At 37.0% G+C, this 22,871-nt stretch overlaps 4 protein-coding genes across 4 annotated transcripts in view; 2 read left to right on the forward strand and 2 right to left on the reverse strand.

Moving 5' to 3' along the window:
* Positions 1–2,061: 2,061 nt before the first annotated feature.
* Cbr-mcm-2 lies at positions 2,062–8,604 on the reverse strand (the record flags this gene model as incomplete). Its single annotated transcript, XM_045241762.1, has 5 exons — positions 2,062–2,434; positions 3,325–4,595; positions 5,969–6,478; positions 7,132–7,483; positions 8,432–8,604. 5 exons carry the CDS (start codon positions 8,602–8,604, stop codon positions 2,062–2,064), a joined length of 2,679 nt encoding a protein of 892 aa, XP_045096484.1.
* A 1,756-nt stretch (positions 8,605–10,360) lies between these two features.
* On the reverse strand, positions 10,361–14,772 carry CBG18437 (the record flags this gene model as incomplete). The annotated part of the gene is made up of 4 exons (XM_002646740.1): positions 10,361–10,886; positions 11,837–12,334; positions 12,976–13,262; positions 14,500–14,772. The coding sequence occupies 4 exons, from the start codon at positions 14,770–14,772 to the stop codon at positions 10,361–10,363; spliced, it is 1,584 nt and encodes a 527-aa protein (XP_002646786.1).
* A 4,415-nt stretch (positions 14,773–19,187) lies between these two features.
* Positions 19,188–21,190, forward strand: CBG18438 (the record flags this gene model as incomplete). The annotated part of the gene is made up of 2 exons (XM_002646741.1): positions 19,188–19,202; positions 19,598–21,190. The coding sequence occupies 2 exons, from the start codon at positions 19,188–19,190 to the stop codon at positions 21,188–21,190; spliced, it is 1,608 nt and encodes a 535-aa protein (XP_002646787.1).
* Positions 21,191–22,202: 1,012 nt separating this feature from the next.
* Cbr-lin-31 overlaps positions 22,203–22,871 on the forward strand; it is a gene marked incomplete at both ends in the record, with an annotated part of 5,470 nt that continues 4,801 nt past the window's right edge. The window contains one exon of the mRNA XM_002646742.1: positions 22,203–22,369. Coding sequence (XP_002646788.1) covers positions 22,203–22,369 — 167 coding nt within the window. The remainder of the gene's footprint in view (positions 22,370–22,871) is intronic.

Here is a 22,871-nt window from a genome sequence, read left to right on the forward strand (position 1 = left end):
TCAACTGATAAAATGTTCATCATAATATCACCAACATTTTATCAGTTGATTAATTTTTCATATCATTTATAGGGCTGCCCTTCTATTAGAGTGTGTTTACTACCAGATTGATTCGTGAGAAAACTAGTGGTGGAGTGGTGCGGTTTGTATACAAGTCAGAGTCAGTTATACTTCTAATTTTCAATAGAATCGAATCCTATAAGCCAGCCGCCCGCCGGGGCCGTCGACCGCGGTCGAAAAAACAAAAAAAAGCGCTGAAAATCATAAAATGGTGATTTTTTTTATGTTCACTATTCGACACAAAAACAAAGCGAAAAAATCGAATTTTTCGCCATTTTAAGATTGTCCAAAATATCGATTTTTTAGGCTTAAAATGTCCCCCAAAAATTCTAATTTCTTTCTTTTTTGTCTGTTGAACTAAATAAAACGAAAATTGGCCAGAAAAATAGAGGAAAAACGGGGGATCGCGGCGCCCCCTCCAAGCGCGCGAGCGAGACAGTGTACACCGCGTAAGAGACGCAGACACACAAGACAGGCTGAGAGAGAGAGTGAGCGAGGGAGAGAGACGCAGAGAAAACGAGAACGAGGAAGTCAAGGGAAATTCGAAATGGATGGGGTGGGGTGCGCCTCGGTGTAAACAAGACGACGCCGAGACCAAAGAACCAATTGGGTTTTCGTATTGTTTTGGTGACTTGTCATTGGTGGCCTAGAATCCCAAAAAAGTTAGGCCACGAGGTGATAAGCTAGGCCAGCGAGTCGAAAATAGCCTGAAAATGATGGTGGTCTAGAAATCCAAAAAAAACTAGGCCAGTCCGAAACAGTCAAAATAGCCTCAAAATGATTCTATCCTAGAAATCCCAAAAATTTTGGAAAATTAGGCCACCAACCTTGAATGGCCTAGAAATCCCAAAAAAGTTAGGCCACCAAGTTTGAAATGGCCTAGAAACCCAAATAAGCTCAAAACTAGGCCATCGAATGCAATTTGTAATCCGGAAAAGGCCAAAAATTGCAAATTCAATGATGGCCTAGAAATCCTTAAAAAGTTAGGCCACGGAACTCAAAATCGGCAAAAAAGAAATTTTAAAAAAACCAAAGACCAGTTAAGGCTGAGCAATGGGAATTTGAGAAAAAATGGAAACTGGAAAAAATAGAGATAATTAATGGTATCCAATTAAGTCTGAAATTAATTAAAAATTACAGAATTTCGCTATTTTTGCACATCTACAATGTGTGTGTTCATTTCAAGGCCAATCAATCAATCAATATACCAAAAGGTACACAAAAAAAATGGGATCAAAAATCAAAAATTAATGGGAATATGGGAAATTTTTGAGCCAAAATTATAGGGGAAAATGAGCAATTTTCGAGATTTTTTTGGATAAAAATTGGTGGAAAACGAGCCGAAAATAGATGAAAAATGGACCGTTTTCTCGACATTTTTTGAGCCAAAATTAGAGAAAATTGGCCAATTTTGAGCCAGAAATTTCAAATTTAATGTGGAATTGGACGTAAAATGAAGCATTTTTTGGGTCAAAAAGGCCAAAAATTGCGAAAAAAAAATCTAAAATTTCGGTGACTTTTTAGCCAAAAATCTCGATTTTGGTATTTAAAATATGCCAAAAATGGCTCGAAAATATATCATTTTCGGGGTCAAAAATGCTCAAAAATTGACTGAAAATGTCGATTTTCGGGGTCAAAAAATGCTCAAAATCATCAATTTTAGGGGTCAAAAAATCTCGATTTTCGGGTCAAAATTGGACAAAAAATGACTCAAAATCTACCATTTTGGGGTCAAAAATGCTCAAAATCATCGATTTTTGGGTTAAAAATAGGCTCAAAAAGAACATAAGATGAGTATCAAGGGTTTTCAAGCAACGGGGGGGGGGGATAGTGAAAATATGTGAAAATAGTAATTTTTAGAGGGTAAAATAAGCCAAAATGAGATATTTTCTGGGGTGAAAATTGAGGATAAATGGGTGAAAATAGGAGATTTTTAGGGGTAAAACCGGACGATTTTTCAGATTTTCAGGGGTAAAAAAGCCAAAAAAAAAGATTAAAAATTTAGAAAATCTCCTGAACAATCGTCTTCTTCGATGGATCATAGATGAAGTTGTTCGACGCGAAAACTTCCGACGTGTAGAACGGCTTCACATTCTCGATACGCAGCTGTTGGGCCTTCTCAATGAACTCCGACTCCGCGACGGTGACACTTTGGATTACGGTATTGCCGCCGGCGCGCGCCGCCGCGTAGTGCATTTGTTGACGGACCAACTGCTTCAGCACGAACAAAAGGAGCTCGTTGGCCGATCGATTCTCGGTGAGGTATCTGGAGAACGTCTTCTTCATCTGACGCATGATCGACGCCTTCTGCGTGTTGACAAACGATTCCAACATGATTCTCGTGGCGGCGGCGGTGTCATCGTCGTTCACATAACTGAAAATTGGAAATTTTGAGTTATGTATGGTCTAGGAGCTTCCTAGGCCATCTAGTTGGTGGCCTAGCAAATTCCACATCGCTTCAGGTGGCCTATAAACCTCGCGAACTAGTCCCCCTGCTCACTGCTGGCCTAGGAATCTCCTACCACCTGCTGATGGCCTAGAAATTCGCTCTCTCACGGAAACTAGTTCCTGATCTTCCCTGGTGGCCTAGAAACCTCCAAACCGCTCATAGTGGCCTAGAAACCTTAAAAACTAGTCCCCATACTGTGGAGTGGACTAGAAACCTTCAAATCCCACCTGATGGCCGAAACTACCAGATTTCCGCTTCCAGATGGCCTAGAAACCTCACAAATCAGTCTCCATGCTCTCTGATGGCCTAGAAACCTCCGAATCGCTTCAGGTGGCCTAGAACTCCTATTTTCCAATAAAACTAGTCCCTAATAGTTTCTAGTGACCTAGAAACATCTCTAGCTCGAAAAACTAGTTCCCACGTGGCCTAGAACCTCCAAATTCCTCCTGATGGCCTAGAATCCCAATTTTCGGCTCTATATGGCCTAGAAGCCCCCTTCAAATCGCTCCTGACGACCTAGAAATCTCTTGAATTGGTCCCGTGGGCTAGAATCCCAAATTTCAGCTCTAGATGACCTAGAATCCTTTAAACTGCTCCCGGTGGCCTAGAAAACCTCTCAAACTGGCTCCGAGTGTACTTTGACGGTCCAGAATGCCAATATTTAGCTTCCGATGACCCAGAACTCCAAATATCGGCTTCCAGGTGGCCTAGAAACCTCCAAATCACTCTAGGTGGTTCAGTAACCTCCCAAACTAGTCCCTGACCTAGAATCCGAATTCTAAGCTTCCAGGTGGCCTAGAAACCCAAAAACCCACCTTCTCAAGTGCAACTTCGCGTGCGCCTCCGACAAACGAATCATCGACTCGACATGACGTACAGTAATCGCCACCGAGCCCGTCGCCATACTCTCCTTTCGCATTTGAGCGAAAATGCTCGACAGCTTCTCCGAGTGCTGAGCGCCCAACGTTGGATGGCATCGCTCTCTGGCGTAGATGATGTACTTGCGAAGGAGGTCCTGTGGAATCAGACGGACTCCCGTGCGCTCGTCGACCTTCTCCTCCTCGTGCTCTTCTGGATCTTCTGGCTCTTCTTGGGATTGCTCATCCTTCGACTTTCTGTGCGCGTCTGGATGGTGTTGTCTGTGATTTCCAACGACGAACTTGGCCAAACGCTCATCCTCCACAGAATCCACAGAATCTCTAATAACACAGAGGACGTCGAATCTTGAAAGGATGGGCTCTGTAAGATCCACATTCTCAGCGAAGGTCCTAGTTGGGTTGTAGCGTCCTCCAATAGGATTCGAAGCGGCGATTACGGTACATCTGGCGTGAAGGGAAGTGACGATTCCTGCCTTCGAGATTGAGATGGATTGCTGCTCCATAGCTTCGTGGATAGATGTACGATCTTGATCGGACATCTTGTCGAACTCATCGATCAGACAGACACCCTTATCAGCCAACACCATGGCTCCAGCCTCCAGAGTCCATTCTCGAGTAACAGGGTGGCGTTGCACATAGGCAGTGAGACCAACAGCCGATGCTCCTTGACCAGTAGTGAGGACAGATCTCGGTGCGATATGAGCAGCATATCTCAGGAACTGGGACTTGGCGGTTCCTGGATCTCCACAGAGGAGAACATTGATATCTCCTCTCAGCCGATGCTTCTCCCCGGGATTCTTGGCTTCTCCTCTGAACAGCGCCAACGCAATGGCTCGCTTCACATCGTCGTGTCCATAGATCGACGGAGCGATCGAGGAGAACACTCTAGTCGCGATATTCGGATCTTTGGACAGGTCTCGAATCGCTTTGATGTCCTCGTCAGTGAGTTGATCTGATGCCATCTTATCCTTGTTGGAGATATGATTCGCGTGGATCAGCGTGTTGAACACTGGGAATCCTTGTTTGTAGTTCAGCGATCCGTCAAAGTTGTTGGTGTAGACACCGGTGACCTCAATCTCGTCTCCTGGCTTGCACGAGTCACAGAGGTCTCCAAGAAGAATGACGTCTTTGGAGCGGGGAAGACGTCCGGCGGCCACCTTGTTCGGCGATTCTTGCATTGTGATGCGCTGATAGTTGTGGTAGACAGTCTGGAAATATTGGAATTGGTTCGTTTGGTTGGCGTGGCCTAGAATCTCAAAATTTTGAAAAGTTAGGCCACGAGGTATAACGCTAGTCCAGGCAGTCTTAAAGGCGGGGGGACAAGAGATTTTACGGGGGATTTTTGGGGCCAGAGTATGCATTCTACCGTAACGGTGTACAACGCTTAATGTCACTCTGCGTACAGCTGTCGTCCTCGCCTTTATGTATGCAATCAAGGTGCCGCTCTCTCTTTGCCCGCGTAGCTCAGTCGGTAGCGGCGCCGCACCCCCAATCCTCGTCCTCACAAGTTCAACTCCTCGAGAGGCATCTTTGAACGGAATTTCGAGAACATTATTTTTTTTTCATGTCCCCCCACCTTTAAACAGCCGGAAAACGATGGCCTAGAATCCCGAAATCAGTGAAAACCTCAAAAATGAAGGTGGCCTAGAATCTCAAAAAATGTGAAAAGTGAGGCTTTCTCCCTATGATGACCTAGAAACCCAAAGATCTCAAAATCTCGGCCACCAAGACTTTAATGAAATTGGTGGCCTAGAAACCCAAAAAAAGTTAGGCCACCAAGTTTGAAATGGTTTAGAATCCCACACTTTTGAAAAGTCAGGTCACGAGGTATGTAGCTAGTCCATGATGTCAAATAGTCTCAAACCGATGGCCTAGAAACCCAAAATCTCTGAAAAATCACAAAAATGATGGTGGCCTAGAAATCCAAATTTGAAATTTCTAGGTCACCATTAATTCTGCTGTCTATAAGGCTTATTTTAGCTCAATTTTAGTCTAGATTTCGTTAGATTTCTCATGGCCTAGAATCCCAATTTCCTGATGTCTGGGACACCATTATTCCAGGGATCAAGACCTGGAAATTGATGGCCTAGAAATCCAAATTCGGATATTACTAGGCCATTACAAATTTCGCTGTTTTTGAAGCTTATTTTTGTTCAAGTTAGGTCTAAAATTTTCCGGGCTTTCAGGTGTGGCCTAGAATCCCGAGATTTTGAAAAGTTAGGCCACGAGGTTTAAAGCTAGTCCAGGCTGTCAAATAGCCTCAAAACGGTGGTGGCCTAGACACCCAAAAATAAAAGTTATCGATTTTGGGTCAAATTCTGTCTAGATTTCGCTGGATTTCTCACATGGCCTAGAATCCCAATTTCCCGTGTTTCTAGGCCTCCTGGAAATTGATGGCCTAGAAATCCAAATATGAGATTTCTAGGCCATCAATCTTTTTGCTTGTTTTGGAGCTCATTTTTGGGCACTTTTTGGTCTAGATTTTTTGGGATTTCCTTGGATTCTTCCGGTGGCCTAACTTTTCCCATTTCTAGGCCACCTGCCCTCCCTCTTCTCCCCCTCTAAAATCTCCAAAACTCACATTCTCCACGTTCAACTCGAACGGACCCTTTCCTTGACACGACGGACAGATCGTTGGCCGCACTTCCTCGTCGTTCTGCTGAACGAATGGTCCCAACAAGTAGCCACACGCTACACAATCATACTTGACCACAGCCAACTGTGGTAGGATTCCACTGGCGATGGTGACGACGCCAGCCGTCCGGATGAGCATATTCAGATGGACCTGACGAAGCATTCGAATGTCCTCCTCGACTGGAAGGTTCGAAATGCGAACTTTGATTTCGGAGCAGACGCGGGTGTAGAATGGATACATGTTCATGACGACGTCGGTGGCGGCACGATCCATGATGGCCAGCATCTCGTTTGGCGCTTCTGGCAGGAAATAGGAGATGTTCTGCTCGCCGGCGTCGTCCGAGAGATCGGTGAAGCTGACTTCGAGGGACTCCTTGTTGTCGGCGGCCATCGCTTTGATCAGTTGAATGTACTTGATTTGTTTGTTGTTCGGCTCGTGGTAGGAGCGCAGGAAGTTCTGGAAAAATGGGGTTTTTAGGGCTGAAATTTGGGGTTTTCGAGCTGAAATTTTGGGGGTTTTTTGGGGGCTGAAAATTCCGATTTTTGAGCTGAAAATCAAAGTTTTCGGGCTGAAAATCGAGTTTTTATGCCAAAATTCTGAATTTTTTGCTTAAATTAGGCTCAAAATGACATATTTCGATATGTAACAAAAAAAAAGTTATTTTTCTTTTTTGAGCCCGAAACAGCTTCTAAAATCGAATTTTGACGATTTTAGGAGATTTTAGAGCGATTTTTGCAATTTTTAAGCGATTTTTAGAGCTATAATTCGGAGTTTCTTGGGGCTGAAACATGGATTTTTAAGCTAAAATTTGGGATTTTCGGGGCGGAAATACGGGATTTTCAAGTTGAAATTAAGGTTTTTAGGAGTCTAATTCTGAGTTTTTCAGGCTGAAACTTGGGGATTTTAGCTAAAATTTTGGGGGTTTTTCGGGTCTGAAAATTCAGGATTTTTGAGCTGAAAATCAAAGTTTTCGGCTAAAATTGGGGGTTTTGGATGAAAATTATAAATTTTTGGCGAATTTGCTCATTTTTTCGGCATTTTTAGGCTCAAAATCGCCGAAAAACCCCAATTTTCATGATTTCTAGGTCCAAAATCGTCTCGCTATGTACCTTGAACCGACGCTCAATCTCTCTGGCGACCGCCTCATCGCTGACGTGATCGCGAATCGTTCTTCCACGGATATTCTCCAGAATGTCAACGGGAACCTCCTCGTCCTCTTCCATCGCCTCGTCAACGTCGTCGTCTCCTCGATCGCCACGTCCACGACGTCTTCTATTGGCTGGCGTCGACTCGTCGTCGCCCTCATCGTACATCAACGCCTCGTCGTCCATCAGTTGATCGCGTTGAGCCATTGCGCGCTCCGCGGCTCGGCGAGCATCCACAGAGAGTGAGCCTACGTCGGAGGCATCGTCCATTCCCGACTCGGAGTATTGATCGAGCTCCGGTTGCTCACGATAGTCTCTGAAAATCGACATTTTGAAGATTTCAGGCGATTTTTAAAATGACCATTTTCAGCGGTTTTTTGGCTCAAAAATGACCCTTTTTCCAATTTTTAGGGCTAAAAATGGCAATTTTGAGCTCAAAATGATCTTTTTTGAGCCCGATTTTTCATAGTTTTTAGCTATTTTTTGCCATTTTTAGGCGATTTTTTGGCTCAAAAATAGACGAAAATGGTCATAAGCAGAATGGTTTTAGTTCATTTTTAGGCGATTTTCGAGCACTTTTTTCATAATATTCAAAGGTTTTAGAAGTCATTTCTGAGCGATTTTAGACGTTTTCAAGCGATTTTTAGGCTTAAAAATGACTTTTTTCTGGGACTGAAAACGGCCTAAATATGCCAGATAGAGTCATTTCTACCAATTTTTGATCAGTTTTCCACCATTTTCAGCCTATTTTCAGGTAATTTTCAGCCATTTTTCAGCTATTTTTCAGCCATTTTTCAGCTATTTTCAGCTATTTTCAGCCAGTTTTCAGCCATTTTCAGCCATTTTTTAACCATTTAACCATTTTCAGGTCTTTTTATAGCTTATTTTTCCTTTTTTTTAGCGTTTTTCTCACCATTTTCAGCCTGTTTCCAATAATTTTCAGCCAATTTCACATAGTCTCTGAATATGGAATTTCGACGGTTTTTCGCACGATTTTTACGATTTTTAGAGGAATTCTAGCTATTTTCAGCCCCCCTTCACAGTTATTTTTAGCTCATTTTCAGCCATTTCTCAGCCCCTTCATAGCGATTTTAGGAGATTTTAGAGCGATTTTTCATAGTTTTTAGCTATTTTTTGCCATTTTTAAGCGATTTTAAAGTCTAAAAACAAGGTTTTAGACCGTTTCTAGACGATTTTTGACTGTTTTGTCATCATTTTTGGTCCATTTCCCATCATTTTAGCTCATTTTTCACCCTTTCCCCACCTCTCCATATCATCTCCGAAGAGATTCTCGCCCTCCTCGTCCTCCGGATCCTCCTCCTCGTTGTTGAACATCTCATCAATGGCGTCGACGTCGTCGTCATCGTCCTCCTCCTCCTCCACCATTGGATCATGGGGAAGTGGCGCATCGTCTCCGTTGTTTCCACGATCGGCCATTTTTTCGAAAAGTTAGTACTGTACCTGCAAAAAATCGGGGTTTTGGTGTGATTTTTGGGTGGAAACAACGGGAAAAATCGAGAAAAATGGGTTAATATTGCCTAGAAAGACCTAAAAAATTTTAAAACAAATTTTTTTTTTCGAATTTTTACTGAATTCTGACCCAAATCTACACTTTTTTATGAATTTTGGCCGATTTCAGGTCGAAAAACCCTCCGAAATCTGATTTTTCAGTGTAAAAACCATGGAAAATGTTTAAAAATCGGTGAAAATCCAAGAAAACCGAAAAATTGCGAATCTGACCAAAATCTACACTTTTTTGATGGATTTGATTTTAGGTCAAAAAACCTTTCGAAATGTGATTTTTCAGTGTAGAAACCATGAAAAATGAAAAAAAAAGTCGGTGAAAAACCAAAAATTTCCTTTTCCTCCATAAATCTTCGATCCTGACCCAAATTTACACTTTTTCGATGAATTTCTGACGAGTTTAGGTAAAAAAACACTCCGAAATCTGATTTTTCAGCTTAAAAACCCTGAAAAACGAGAAAAATCGGTGAATATGACCTAAAATGAAGAAACTAGGCGGAAATGCGGTAAAACGATTCGAATGCGCGAAATTGGCGCGCTCGCGCCAAACTGCAAAATAGGTGCGGCGGAGCGCGTTTGCGCGATTGTGACGTCATTCGGTGATTTTCAGAGTTCTCAGGCCTAAAAATTGGGTTTTTTGGGGGGTTTAGGGGGGAAAAATGCTGAAAAATTCGAAAATCTGAAATTTTCTGGTTTATTAGGCAAAAATCTGTGTATTTAAAACAAAACAACGATAACAGCTGTGCATTAAAAACATTGGGAGGGGAGATTTTGGAAAATTCTTAAAAAATCAAAAAATCGTATAAAAATTGATTTTTTCAGCCAAAAAAGTTGGAAAATTTAGATTTTCAGCCAAAAATTGTTTTTTTCTGAAAAATTCAAATTTTCAGATTTTTCGAGAAAATTCAAAAAAAATTTATTTTTTGAAAATCATATTCTGGAAAGAAAAGGAGAAGTTATACAGTAGGGAACAATAAAACGGGTCAAAAGTTTCAGAAAATTGATTTTTTCAGTTAAAAAATCGTCAAAAATCGCATTTTCAGCTAAAAATTGTTTTTTTCTGAAAAATTAAAATTTTCAGATTTTTCAAAAAAAGAAAAAAAACATGAAAGGGTACAGTAGAGAACATAAAAATGCGTCAAAAATTACAAAAAAAAGAGATTCTTCAAAAACAAAAACATATGAATTTCATTTTCAGCCAAAAAAAAAATTCGAAAAATCTGAAAATTTTTGATAAAATGAAAAGGGAAAAGAATACAGTAGGAAATAAAAAAACAGGTCAAAAATTTCAGAAAAATTGATTTTTTCAGTTAAAAAAACGTCAAAAATCGCATTTTCAGCCAAAAAATTGTATTTTTTCTGAAAAATTCGAATTTTCAGATTTTTCAAAAAGACAAAAAACTTGAAGGGTACAGTAGAAGACGTAAGAATGGATAAAAAATTTCAGAAAAATTGATTTTTTTAAACAAAAAAAGTTCAAAAAATGAGGATTTTTAGCCATAAAAATTATCAAAAATCTGATTTTTCGAGAAAATTCAAAAAAAGATTTTTTTCTGAAAATTTCAAATTTTCAGATTTTTTGAAAAAAAAGCCGGGGATTTTCATTAAAAAACACTTCGAAAAACAGGGTTTTTCAGACAAATATTAGGATTTTCAGCCAAAAAAAGTATTAAAAATCGATTTTTCCTTCTGGCATCATCTCCATTGGCACGACGATTCCCAACGCTGATTCCAACGCATTCTGCACCATCTTCACCGAAATTTCCCTCGATTCCGCGCGTCGAATGCGCGTCTGAAGATCGATCAATTCCGAATCCACGTGGCAATCCTCACTGATGAACTGGTCCATGATAGTCATGAAATTCTTGGTTTTAACAACGCTTGGGACGCCTTCAGAAGTGCCAGAAGACGACGTCAGAAGGCTGTAGATCAGTTGGAGGGCCGTCTTGATTTTAATCATTTGGATTTTGACGTCTTCTGAATCTCCAGATGGCTGCAATCCCTTGTAGGCGTCGATTTTGCGGTTGACGGAGTGAAGAAGGGCGTTTTGGCTGGCGTTTGGAAGGTGATGAATGCATGTTCTGATGAATTTGAGGAAAAGCGATGAAAGTGGGCGGGGCGAAGACGAGAATTCAGATGAGGAAGACTTCGGTGATGGTGGGATGACGCCAGAGGTGGTTGGGGAGACGTTTGGTCTGGAAAAACCGGTTTTTTGAGTCGAAATGTGAGATTTTTTCCTGAAAATTTCAGAAAAATCGATTTTTGAGCGATTTTTTCGGGGAATTTTCAGCGATTTTTGATCAAATTTTTAGCATTTTTGAGCGATTTTCGGGTCAAAATTCACAATTTTTTATCGAATTTTTTGAAAATTTCGGGTCGAAATTCATGATTTTTGACGATTTTTGGCAATTTTCGGGATTTTCGTTCGAATTTCCCGGGTTTTTATGTCGAAATTAATGATTTTTGAGTCAATTTTCATGGATTTTCTGGCTTATCAGGGCTGAGCAATTCCCAATATTCAGCATTTTTAACGGGTTTTTGCCGATTTTCGATCAAATTTTCAGGGTTTTTGTGTCATAATTTATGATTTTTGGGTCAATTTGGCGATTTTCAGGAATTTTTGAGTCAATTTTCATAGATTTTGGATCAAATTTTATGATTTTTGTGTCAAAATTTTAGGATTTTTGGGTCATTTTTCATTATTTTTGAAGATTTCGGTCGATTTTTAATGATTTTCGAGCGATTTTTATGGATTTTCGATCAAACTGTCAGGGTTTTTCGGTCAAAATTCATGATTTTTTATTGAATTTTTTGAGTAAATTTGGCGATTTTCAGGAAACTTTTGGGTCAATTTTTATGATTTTTGGGTGATTTTTCATGGTTTTCGGGTCAATTTTAAAAGGATTCTGAGTTGGAAAAATCATAAAAATTGCCCATTTCTCGGGCAAAAATTGTTTTTTTCAAATTTTATCAAGGCTGAGCAATGTACGAAATTCAACATTCTTTATGAAAAATTCCTCAAAAATCCATGCTTTTTTCGTCGATTTTTTGAAATAAAAAATGACTTGAAATTCATTATTTTTGGATCAAATTTTCCAATTTTTTGAATTTTTCCAAAGTTGTGGGCGTTATGCCTAAAACCAACCTCTGCTGCTCAATTGCCGATCTCACAAACTCCGTCTGCGCGTTCATCATGCCAGCCACCGAATTGACGAAACTGGTCATCGCATGCATAAACTCCGCGCTTCCTTGAATCGGTGCGCCCACCGGAATCATCGGATTCGGAAATCCAAAATTCCCAAAATTCGAAATATCCGAAGAAGACGTTGTCATGGAATTCTGATATGCCGAAACGTTGTGGTTACTGTAGAAGCCTGCGTCTTGAATCTCCGTCTTGACGATGCCTTCTGAAGGCATCAACGCCTGACGCTTCTCAACTGGCGTCACGTCTTCTAGACTGTCGTCTTCTTCTGAATCATCTGCCGACGATTCTGGAGGCGTTGTTGGTCTTCTGATTGCGCGACGACGACGATTATGGTGCTTTCCACGTGACGTATGACGGCCGCGTAGCTCTAGGGTGGCGGATTTGTAGTGAGTGATACGGTGGAGGGTGTCCAGTTCGATTTCAGCGCTCGTTTTGAGTCTGGAAATGAGACAAATGAGCAATTTCGGGCTGGAAACCCACAAAAATTGACCCAAAAATCATAAAAATTGACTATAAAATCATGAAAAATGACCCAAAAATCATGAAAAATGACCCAAAAACCATGAAAATTGACCCCTAAATGACGATTTTTTTTAGTCATATTTTGCGATTTTTTCGAAATGGCTGAAAATTTTTTCATTTTTCATTTTTCATTTGTCATTTTTCATGATTTTTGAGTAGTTTTTCATGATTTTTTAGTTATTTTTCATGATTTTTGAGTCATTTTTCATGATTTTTGGGTCATTTTTTATGCTTTTTGGGTCATTTTTCATGATTTTTGAGTAGTTTTTCATGATTTTTTAGTTATTTTTCATGATTTTTGAGTCATTTTTCATGATTTTTGGGTCATTTTTTATGATTTTTGGGTCAAAATTTATGGATTTTTCAGGGAAGTTAAACCTTTGTTTCTTCAATTTTCACAATTTTCTGACCAAATTTCAATGATTTCGAGCCAATTTTCATCTTTTTGATTTTTGACACAAATTTTGATTTTTGATACAAATTCTAGATTCTCAGGTCATTTTTTATGGATTTTCGGGTCAAATTTCCCAAATTTTCCGGCGCAAAACAACACGAACTTCTCCAAAAATGCCGAATCCACGGGGCTGCTGGTTCCAAAAATGATTCTGACGATGGTCTCATCGTCGAAATCCTCAAAAGTGTGTAGAATCGGCGCCAGCTTGTTTCGAAACGAAATAGACAAATCCCTGGCCTGTCTATGATGATTTTTCAGCGCTTTAAACTCCGCCATCGCCTTCGTCATCACCAGTGGACTTTGGATTTGCTCGGTTTTGGCGGCGAGAAACTCCAGAATTGCGGAGAAATCCGTTGCGAATGGGGCAAAGTGGTTTCGAGGAGTGGGTGCCTGGAAAATTGGGACTTTTGGGGTAAAATTGGGCAGAAAATTATGAATTTTGGGGATTTTTGACTCAAAAGTGGAATTTTTAAGCGATTTTTGGGACAAAAAATGGAGAATTTTAGTGTTTTTTGACTGAAAAATAGGAATTTTTCGGGATTTTTAGGCCAAAAAAATGGAGAATTTTAGTGTTTTTTGACTGTAAATTTGGGATTTTTCGGCCGAAAAATTTTGAATTTTTATGTTTTTTTGGCTGAAAAATAGATATTTTTCATCATTTTCAGTCAAAAATAGCGAACTTTCATGATTTTTTGACTGAAAATGAGATTTTTAAGGGATTATTAGCGCAGAAAATGATGAATTTTGGGGTTTTTTGTTTTTTTGGGGTTTTTCTGAAAAATAGATATTTTTCATCATTTTAGAGCAAAAAATGCGGAATTTCAGTTTTTTTTGACTGAAAAATGGGATTTTTTGAGGATTTTTAGCGCAGAAAATGATGAATTTTGATGTTTTTCGGCTGAAAAATAGGAATTTTTAAGGGATTTTTAGGACAAAAAATGATGAAATTTGGGGTTTTTTGACTGAAAAATAGATATTTTTCATCATTTTAGGGCAAAAAATGCGGAATTTTAGTTTTTTTTTGACTGAAGAATGGGAATTTTTGAGGATTTTGAGTCAAAAATGAGAATTTTTGATTGAAATTTTGCAACTTTTTTGGGATTTTCGGCCAAAGAATGGTAAATGTTGGGTTTTTTTTCTGAAAAAATACGGTTTTTAAGGGACTTTTAGGGCAGAAAATGATGAATTTTGATATTTTTTGGTTGAAAAATGGGATTTTTTAGGGATTTTTTGGGGCGAAAAATAGTGAACTTCTAAGTTTTTTTGACGAAAAGTGGAAGATAATTTTTGGCCGAGAAACCCAATTTTTGAGTCAAAAATCGCAAATTTTTAATGTTTTTTGGCTGCAAATAGGGAATTTCAGGGAATTTTCAGTCAAAAAATCAGCATTTTTCATGATTTTTGATTCAATTTTCATGGTTTTGACCGAAAAATTTTGGATTTTCTGATTTTCTGTCTGGAAATCAGAGAAAAAATTCGAAAGTTTGAAAATTTAAGTGGATTTTTTTCAATTCCTTAGCCGAATTTCAAGTTTTCTGGCTGGAAAACTTGATTTTAAAGCCAAACTTTAGCCCAAATTTTGAATTTTTAGCCCTTATTTTCTGAAAATGAGCTCCCCAATCCTCACTTTAGCATCTCCAGAAGCTCCTCGACTAGTTCGTTTTTGAACTCTTTTCGGCGTCTGTCGCGACGGCTCACACTCCTCACAGCGATAGTTTCTCGTGTCAGCGGCGACGTCGGAACGGATTCCCATGCACTTGGCATGTTGCCAAGTTTTGCACTCCTCACACTCGATCATCACATCGTCGCCTTCTTCGGTGCTCTTGCACGGGCATCGGATGATTTCGACGGCTTCGTTCGTTGGCTTGCTGGCGATTCGGTCGGAACGACGTTCGGTCATTTCAGCTAAATTTGAAAAATTTTGAAAAAATTTTATTCAATAAAAATGAGAAAATGAGCTTAAAATAACCATGAAAAAATCGCATGAAATTATTCCGAAAAGAAAATTTTTTTGGGAATTTTTTCAACTTTTTATATGAATTTTGATGAAAATTCATGATTTTAGTCGAAAATTGTCGTTTTTTTGTTGTTTTTCTATCTTTAAACCTATTTTTTAGCTAAAATTCGTGAAAAATTGAAAGAAAAGTTCCAAATTTAGGCCAAAAAGAAACATGTTCGCTGTTTGCTCGTAAGGTTTGGTGCAAAAAGTTGCGAACACCGTGACGCAAAAGTGCACAAGCTACAGTAATCCTTGTCGACGTGGCATCTGAGACAGTTTTCAGCGGAAAAATTGGCTGAAAATCTGGAAATCTGATTTGAAAAAATTGCAAAAAAAAGGAAAAATTTGAAAAAATAATTTTTAAGCTAAAAATTATAAATTTTGGTTTATAAATCGTTTTTTCTTCAGGAAATTCAAAATTTTAGGTTCCTTTTTTTTTCTGAAAAATGAACCTTCTCAGCCTAAAAATCTGAACTTCGTCTGAAAAAAATTAGCAAAAAACACAAAAAAAATTCCGAATTTTGAAATTTTCGTATTTCAGAATTTCCAAATTTTTGTATCTTTGAACTTCTGAATATCTGAATTTCTGAATTTTGAATGGCTGGATTTCTGAAAATTCGGAAATTCCGGTTGGAAAAATTCCAAAATTCTGAAATTTCTAAAAATCCCAAAAACTTCTGAAACTCCCGAAAATTCTGAAAAATCCCAAAAGTTCAAAACAATTATCAAAATCTCAAAAATCATAAAAACTCTAAAACTCCCAAATATCTTTGAATGCCTTAAAATTCCTAGAAAATTCCAAAAAGTATGAAAATCCTAAAAATCTGAAATTCCGAAAATTCCGAAAATTTTAAAAATCCCAAAAATTTCTAAAAGTCCTAGAAGTTCTGAAAACTCTAGAAAGTCAAAAAATTCCAAAGTTCTGGAAAATCTGAAAATCCAAAAAGTCTAAAAAGATCTGAAAAATCTAGAAATCCTCAAAATCTTAAAAATCCTAAAAATGCGAAAAATTCTAAAAAATCCCAACAGTTCTAAAACTCCTAAACATCTTTAAAATCCTGAAAATTCCTAGAAAATTCTAAAAACCCTAAAAATCCAAACATCATGGAAATCCTAAAAATCGGAAAATCCCAAAAATCCAAAATTTCCAAAAACGCTAAAAATTCTAAAAAAACTTTAAAACTTCCAAAATACTTGAAAATCCGGAGATTCCAAAAAATTCTAAAAATCCCAAAACTTTCCGGAAATCCTGAAAATCTTGAAAATCCTAAATGTCCAAAAATTCTGAAAATCCCAAAAATTCTAAAAACCTGAAAAATTCTAAAAATTCAAAAAATCCAGGATTTTTAGGATTTTTAAAGGTGTTTAGAATTTGCAGAATTTTCTGCGTTTTTTTGGATTTTCAAAATTTCAAAAATCCTGAACTGAAATTTTTGAATCCCTTCAGAATTTTCTCGAAACCAGCACACTGTATACCCTCCAAAAAGCACCAAATAAAGCCGAAAAAAATTCCGAAACCATTTTTTTTTGTTTCCTTTTTTCTGTTTATACCGCCAAAGGCCAAAGGGATAAAGATGTTACAAAATAGCTAAAGTAGACTTGTTAACTGTCCTCTTTTTTTCCTCCAAATCCAATATCCATTTGCTCAATGGAGCGTACATGACAACACGGGCGCGGCGCCGTCACGTCTGCAGTCAACCGTATGCCAATATACGGAACCCTTTGATGTTCTTTTTGGCAGGAAATTTAGAACAAAAAGAAACAATATTGGACCAAAAAAACGGATTTTTAGGATTTTTAGAATTTTTGGGATTTTCAGATTTTTTAGAATTTTCTAGGAATTTTTGGGATTTTCGGGATTTTCGAATTTTAGAACTATCAGAATTTTTAGAATTTTTGGGATTTTCAGAATTTCAGAATTTTTGGATTTTTCTAGCAATTTTTAGGTTTTTTGGGACTTTCAGAAAGAATATTTTAGGCTTTTAGAATTTTTGGGATTTTTCGAAATGTTGGATTTTGGGAATTTCAGACTTTCAGATTTTTCGAAATTCAGTATTTTCAGAATTTTCTAGGAATTTTTGGGACTTTCAGTAATTTTAGTTTATTAAAATTTTTTCGATATTTCGGAAATATCAGGATTTTCAGAATTTTAAGATTTTGAGGATTTTTCAGTAATTTTAGTTTATTAAAATTTTTTCGATATTTCGGAAATATCAGGATTTTCAGAATTTTAAGATTTTGAGGATTTTTCAGAGTTTTAAGACTCTTTTTTTCAAACTTTTTGGAATTTTCAGCATTAGCATTTTTTCCAGAAAATCCCGAAAAATGCGATCTTCAAATTCTGAAAATTCTAAAAATCCTTATAATCCTAGAAATCAAAAAATTCTTTAAAAATTCTGAAAATCAAATTTTCACGATTTTCAGATTTTTTTTCAGAATTTTTTTTGGAACTTTAAAGTTTGAAAAAAATCCCTCAAAATTCTGAAAATCTTGATAATCCTACAATTTTTTTTTGATAATTCTACGAATTTTAGGGACTTTCAAAATATTTCAGGTTTTTAGAATTTTAGGATTTTTGGGATTTTTCGAATTTTTCAGGAATTTTTCGAATTTTTGGAATTAAAGGATTTTTAGGATTTTTAGAAGTTTCAGAAGTTTTGAAATTTTTGGACTTTCAGATTTTTCAAATTTCAGGATTTTTAGAATTTTCCAGGAATTGGGACTTTCATTATTTTTGGGAATTTTCAGAATTTCAGGATTTTTACGATTTTTTAGATTTCTGGAATTTTACAACTTTTGGCTTGTTTGCATTTCTAGGTCCCTGGGGATACGTCGAGTTCCCTCTTGTCCCTTTAAAAGGAATCAAAATGAGAGAGAGAGAGGTGTCCATTTTGATTGACAGGAAATTATGTAGGTTGAGTCAGGGAGAGAGAGAGGGGAATACATCAAAACGTGCCCTTGTTAGGAAAAGAATAGAGAGCGAACCGTTTTTGATTAACTGGTCACCGGAGGAGGGCGGCCTTGTTTTTGCCGTTTCATGGCAGGTTTTCGGCTAGTCCAAGAATCCGAAAAATTCATTTTTCCTAAAAAGCAAAGAAAAGTGTCCAATATCAAAGCATGTGTTTTTTTTTCAGATTTTATTGGAAAATGTTCATTTTTCGAAAAACCCAAAAATTCAGTATTATAACCTTTGACCTACCGTAAAACCTGTAATAGAAGGGCCTCCATACTGTCAAGTTTGAGCTCAATTATCTCATTTTCTGTGAATCGGATTTTTCTTAAAATTTTGAATAATTTGAACCTAATTTTCTTGAAATTTGAAGAGTTTTGACCTATTTTATAATGATTTGAAGGCGAAAGTTTGGAATTTTCGGTTTTTTGATTTTTGGAAAAAATCGAAAATTCTAAAAATTTGAAAATGAGTTCAATGAATTTGAAATACATTTTGAAGGTATTTTCAGCCAAATTTCATGAAAATCAGACCGATTTTTTCAAAATTTTTAGAAATTAAAAAAAAAGTTTTTTGCTGAAAATGTTTCCAGCCAAATCTCACCTTTCCCGGCCGATCGGCTCGTCTGGGGATTTTAATGAAGCAATCGTTGAAGGACAAATTGTGACGAAGAGAGTTTTGCCATCTGGAAAACGTTTGAGAATTTCAGATTTTTTCGGTTTTTCACTGGAATTCTAGAATTCTGAAATTCTTGAAATTTTCGGATATCTGAAATTTTCAGATGCTAGGATTCTAATTTCCTAGATTCTGAAATTCTGAGAATTCCTTGAAAATTCCAAAAAGAAATCTAGATTTTCAGATTCTCAAATACCGTAAAACCTGTAATAGAAGGGCCCCCCACACTGCCAAGTTTGAGCTTAGTTATCTCAGCTCCTATGAGAGCTATCAAAATGTGTCAACTGATAAAATGTATAAGATGTTATGATAAACAATTTATTAGTTGACCACTTTTTGATATCTTTATCAGGAACCGAATTAAATTGGGTTAACTTTGAATTTGGGAACGGGCACGCGACATACATCCGGACATACAGAACCTGGTGGATGATATTATTGATGATGTGTTCTAGTACACATCATTTTCTATTCTTCTTCTTCTCCTCCTTTTTTTGATACAAATCTCATCGGAAATTCTTCTAGAATCCCTATCCACCCAACGTTTTTAGTACCATTGGTCTCTAATAAATTCTCTATCCATTTAATTTAATGAAATCCAATAAAAAAAGGAAAGAGTAGTAGTGTGGGGTAATAATAATAATTCCTGACTTTTTCCATATATAACACCCTATATTATGAATGAGGGAAGATGAAGAATAAAAGGGTGTGAGAAAATGGGTTACCGTAATCCTTGAAAAGTTTTTAGGAAAAAGTTTTATTACATGGAAGTAGATCATAATTAGTTTAAATGGGGTGAAGTTCTGGGAAACGGGGAATTTGAGAAAAAAAATTCTACAGTAGGATTGTCAAAGGAACTAGCTTATAAGGAACTTGGTGGCCTAGGAAACTCAAAAACTCGGCCACCGAAGCTGATTTTAGTCATCGTAAATTTTCAGATTTCCGGAATTTCCCGATTTTCTTTTTTTCGGGAAAATCGAAAATTTTGAATTCTATGAATTTTCAAAAATTATTTCAAATTAGGAATTTCGGAAAAATGGAAAAGCCAGATTTTCTTTCAAAAATAACGTTTTTTTTTGTCCAGAAAATCCAATTTTTTAGATTTCAAAATTTTCTCAGACTCTCAGAATCTCAGAATCTCAGAATCTCCGAATCTCAGAATCTCCGAATCTCAGAATCTCAGAATCTCAGAATCTCAGAATCTCAGAATCTCAGAATCTCAGAATCTCAGAATCTCAGAATCTCAGAATCTCAGAATCTCAGAATCTCAGAATCTCAGAATCTCCGAATCTCAGAATCTCAGAATCTCAGAATCTCAGAATCCCAGAATCTCAGAATCTCAGAATCTCAGAATCTCAGAATCTCAGAATCTCAGAATCTCAGGATCTCAGAATTTCAGAATCTCAGAATCTCAGAATCTCCAAATCTCAGAATTTCAGAATCTCAGAATCTCAGAATCTCAGAATTTCAGAATCTCAGAATCTCAGGATTTCAGAATCTCAGAATTTCAGAATTTCAGAATCTCAGAATCTCAGAATATCAGAATTTCAAAATCTCAGAATCTCAGAATCTCAGAATCTCAGAATCCCAGAATCTCAGAATCTCAGAATCTCAGAATCTCAGAATCTCAGAATCTCAGAATCTCAGGATCTCAGAATTTCAGAATCTCAGAATCTCAGAATCTCCAAATCTCAGAATTTCAGAATCTCAGAATCTCAGAATCTCAGAATTTCAGAATCTCAGAATCTCAGGATTTCAGAATCTCAGAATTTCAGAATTTCAGAATCTCAGAATCTCAGAATATCAGAATTCAAAAATCTCAGAATCTCAGAATCTCAGAATCTCAGAATCCCAGAATCTCAGAATCTCAGAATCTCAGAATCTCAGAATCTCAGAATCTCAGAATCTCAGGATCTCAGAATTTCAGAATCTCAGAATCTCAGAATCTCCAAATCTCAGATTTCAGAATCTCAGAATCTCAGAATCTCAGAATTTCAGAATCTCAGAATCTCAGGATCTCAGAATCTCAGAATTTCAGAATCTCAGAATCTCAGAATCTCAGAATATCAGAATTTCAAAATCTCAGAATCTCAGAATCTCAGAATCTCAGAATCCCAGAATCTCAGAATCTCAGAATCTCAGAATCTCAGAATCTCAGAATCTCAGAATCTCAGAATCTCAGAATCTCAGAATTTCAGAATCTCAGAATCTCAGAATCTCCAAATCTCAGAATTTCAGAATCTCAGAATCTCAGAATCTCCAAATCTCAGAATTTCAGAATCTCAGAATCTCCAAATCTCAGAATTTCAGAATCTCAGAATCTCAGAATCTCCAAATCTCAGAATTTCAGAATCTCAGAATCTCAGAATCTCAGAATTTCAGAATCTCAGAATCTCAGGATTTCAGAATCTCAGAATTTCAGAATTTCAGAATCTCAGAATCTCAGGATTTCAGAATCTCAGAATTTCAGAATTTCAGAATCTCAGAATCTCAGAATATCAGAATTTCAAAATCTCAGAATCTCAGAATCTCAGAATCTCAGAATCCCAGAATCTCAGAATCTCAGAATCCCAGAATCTCAGAATCTCAGAATCTCAGAATCTCAGAATCTCAGAATTTCAGAATCTCAGAATCTCAGAATCTCAGAATCTCAGAATCTTAGAATTTCAGATCGAAAAACCCAAAAAAACTTAAATTTTCAGGATTTCAAAATTTTCAAGTTTACTGAAAAAGAAGTTTTTCCGAACTCCAGAATTTTCTTTTTTCGGGAAAATCGAAAATTTTGAATTCTATGAATTTTCAGAAATTATTCCAAATTTTCTTTCAAAAATAACGTTTTTTTTCAGATTTCAAAATTTTCTCAGACTTCAAATATTTGAACACCTTCATTCTTCCGAAAATTGACGAGAATTGAGAAAATAATCCAATTTGTAGGTGTGGGGCCTCCCCTAGAAGACCCCTCTAATCGTTTGTGACAGGCAGGAGGTGTTCAAAATCTAGGCTCCGCCCATTAGGAAATTTCACACTCTTGTGGTTCGAATGTTGTTAAAAAATGAAAAACGTTAAAAATTTTTTTCAGAAATTTCAAGAAAAATTTTCTTGAAAAAAATCTGGAAAATTTTCAGAAAATCTCATAATTTTTTTTTTTGAAAATCCTAATTTTTGGTTTTTTAACTATCTTAATGTTGGTCTCTATTCGGCCAAAAAATATTTTTCAAAAAAAAAATCGGAATTAAAAAAAAAAATTTTTTAATTTTTTTTTGATCCCCAAAAATTTTTAAACTCTAATTTTCCCTTAATTTTCCCCCATTATTGCCATATTACCAGTTCATCAACACAATACACCCGGATTTCCATTTTCCCCCACTATCCCCAAAAACAATGGTTTTCTCACCCCAGGGGGTCCCCCGGCCCCCCTGACATCTTACCAGTTCCCCCCCCCCCCCCCAAAAAATTTTTTTAGGTTATAAGAATACTATTATACTATAAAACAATACAAATTTGACAGCAACTGTTAAGAATACACTTTGTACGTCTTCTCCCAATTCGCTGACTCCGCCCACTGTTTCTCGTTACCAGATAGGCTCCGCCCACTTTCTTAGAAGACATTGACTAAGGTCTTATTCCTTTTCAAACAATACTAATTTTCTATTTTCCTATTTCCTCTGTCTGTACTTCTGTTTATCCGGATTTCCGTGTCTTCAAAATGCCGAGACCCGGAAAAGACTCTTACGATGAGCAAAAGCCACCGTACTCCTATATATGGTTGACCTATATGGCGATTCAGGATTCCGATGAGAAGATGCTGCCGTTGACGGAAATTTATAAGTATATAATGGAGAGATTTCCGTTTTATAGGAAAAATACGCAAAGGTAGAGGGATTTTGAAGGCTGAAAATACCGTAAATCCTGTAATAGAAGTATTAGAAGTTTGAGCTCAATTATCTCGGCTCCTATAAGAGATATCAAAATGGTGTTAATTAATAAAATATTGGTGATATTATGATAAACAATTTATCAGTTGACAACTTTTTTATACCTTTCACAGGAACCGAGATAAGTTAGCTCAAAGACGGAAGTTAGGAGGGGGGGCCCTTCTATTACAGGTTTTACGGTAGACTGAAATTAGACTGAAAATAGAAAAAAAATTTAAAAAGTTTTCAAATAGGTCGGAAAGGAGCTCCAAATACTTTTCAAATATGCTGAAATTAGGCTAGAAATACTGTAAAACCTGTATTAGAAGGGCTGGGGGCCCTTCTAATACAGGTTTTACGGTAAATTTGATAAGACCGAGATTTTCTGAGATTCTTCTGAAAAATTGAGTTTTCATTTTTCTAGGGTATTTAAATTTTCAGTTTCCTGTTATATAAGCCTT

The sequence above is a fragment of the Caenorhabditis briggsae genome (assembly GCF_000004555.2).
Source record: "Caenorhabditis briggsae complete genome, chrII, whole genome shotgun sequence".
In the NCBI taxonomy this organism is placed as follows: Eukaryota; Metazoa; Nematoda; class Chromadorea; order Rhabditida; family Rhabditidae; genus Caenorhabditis; species Caenorhabditis briggsae.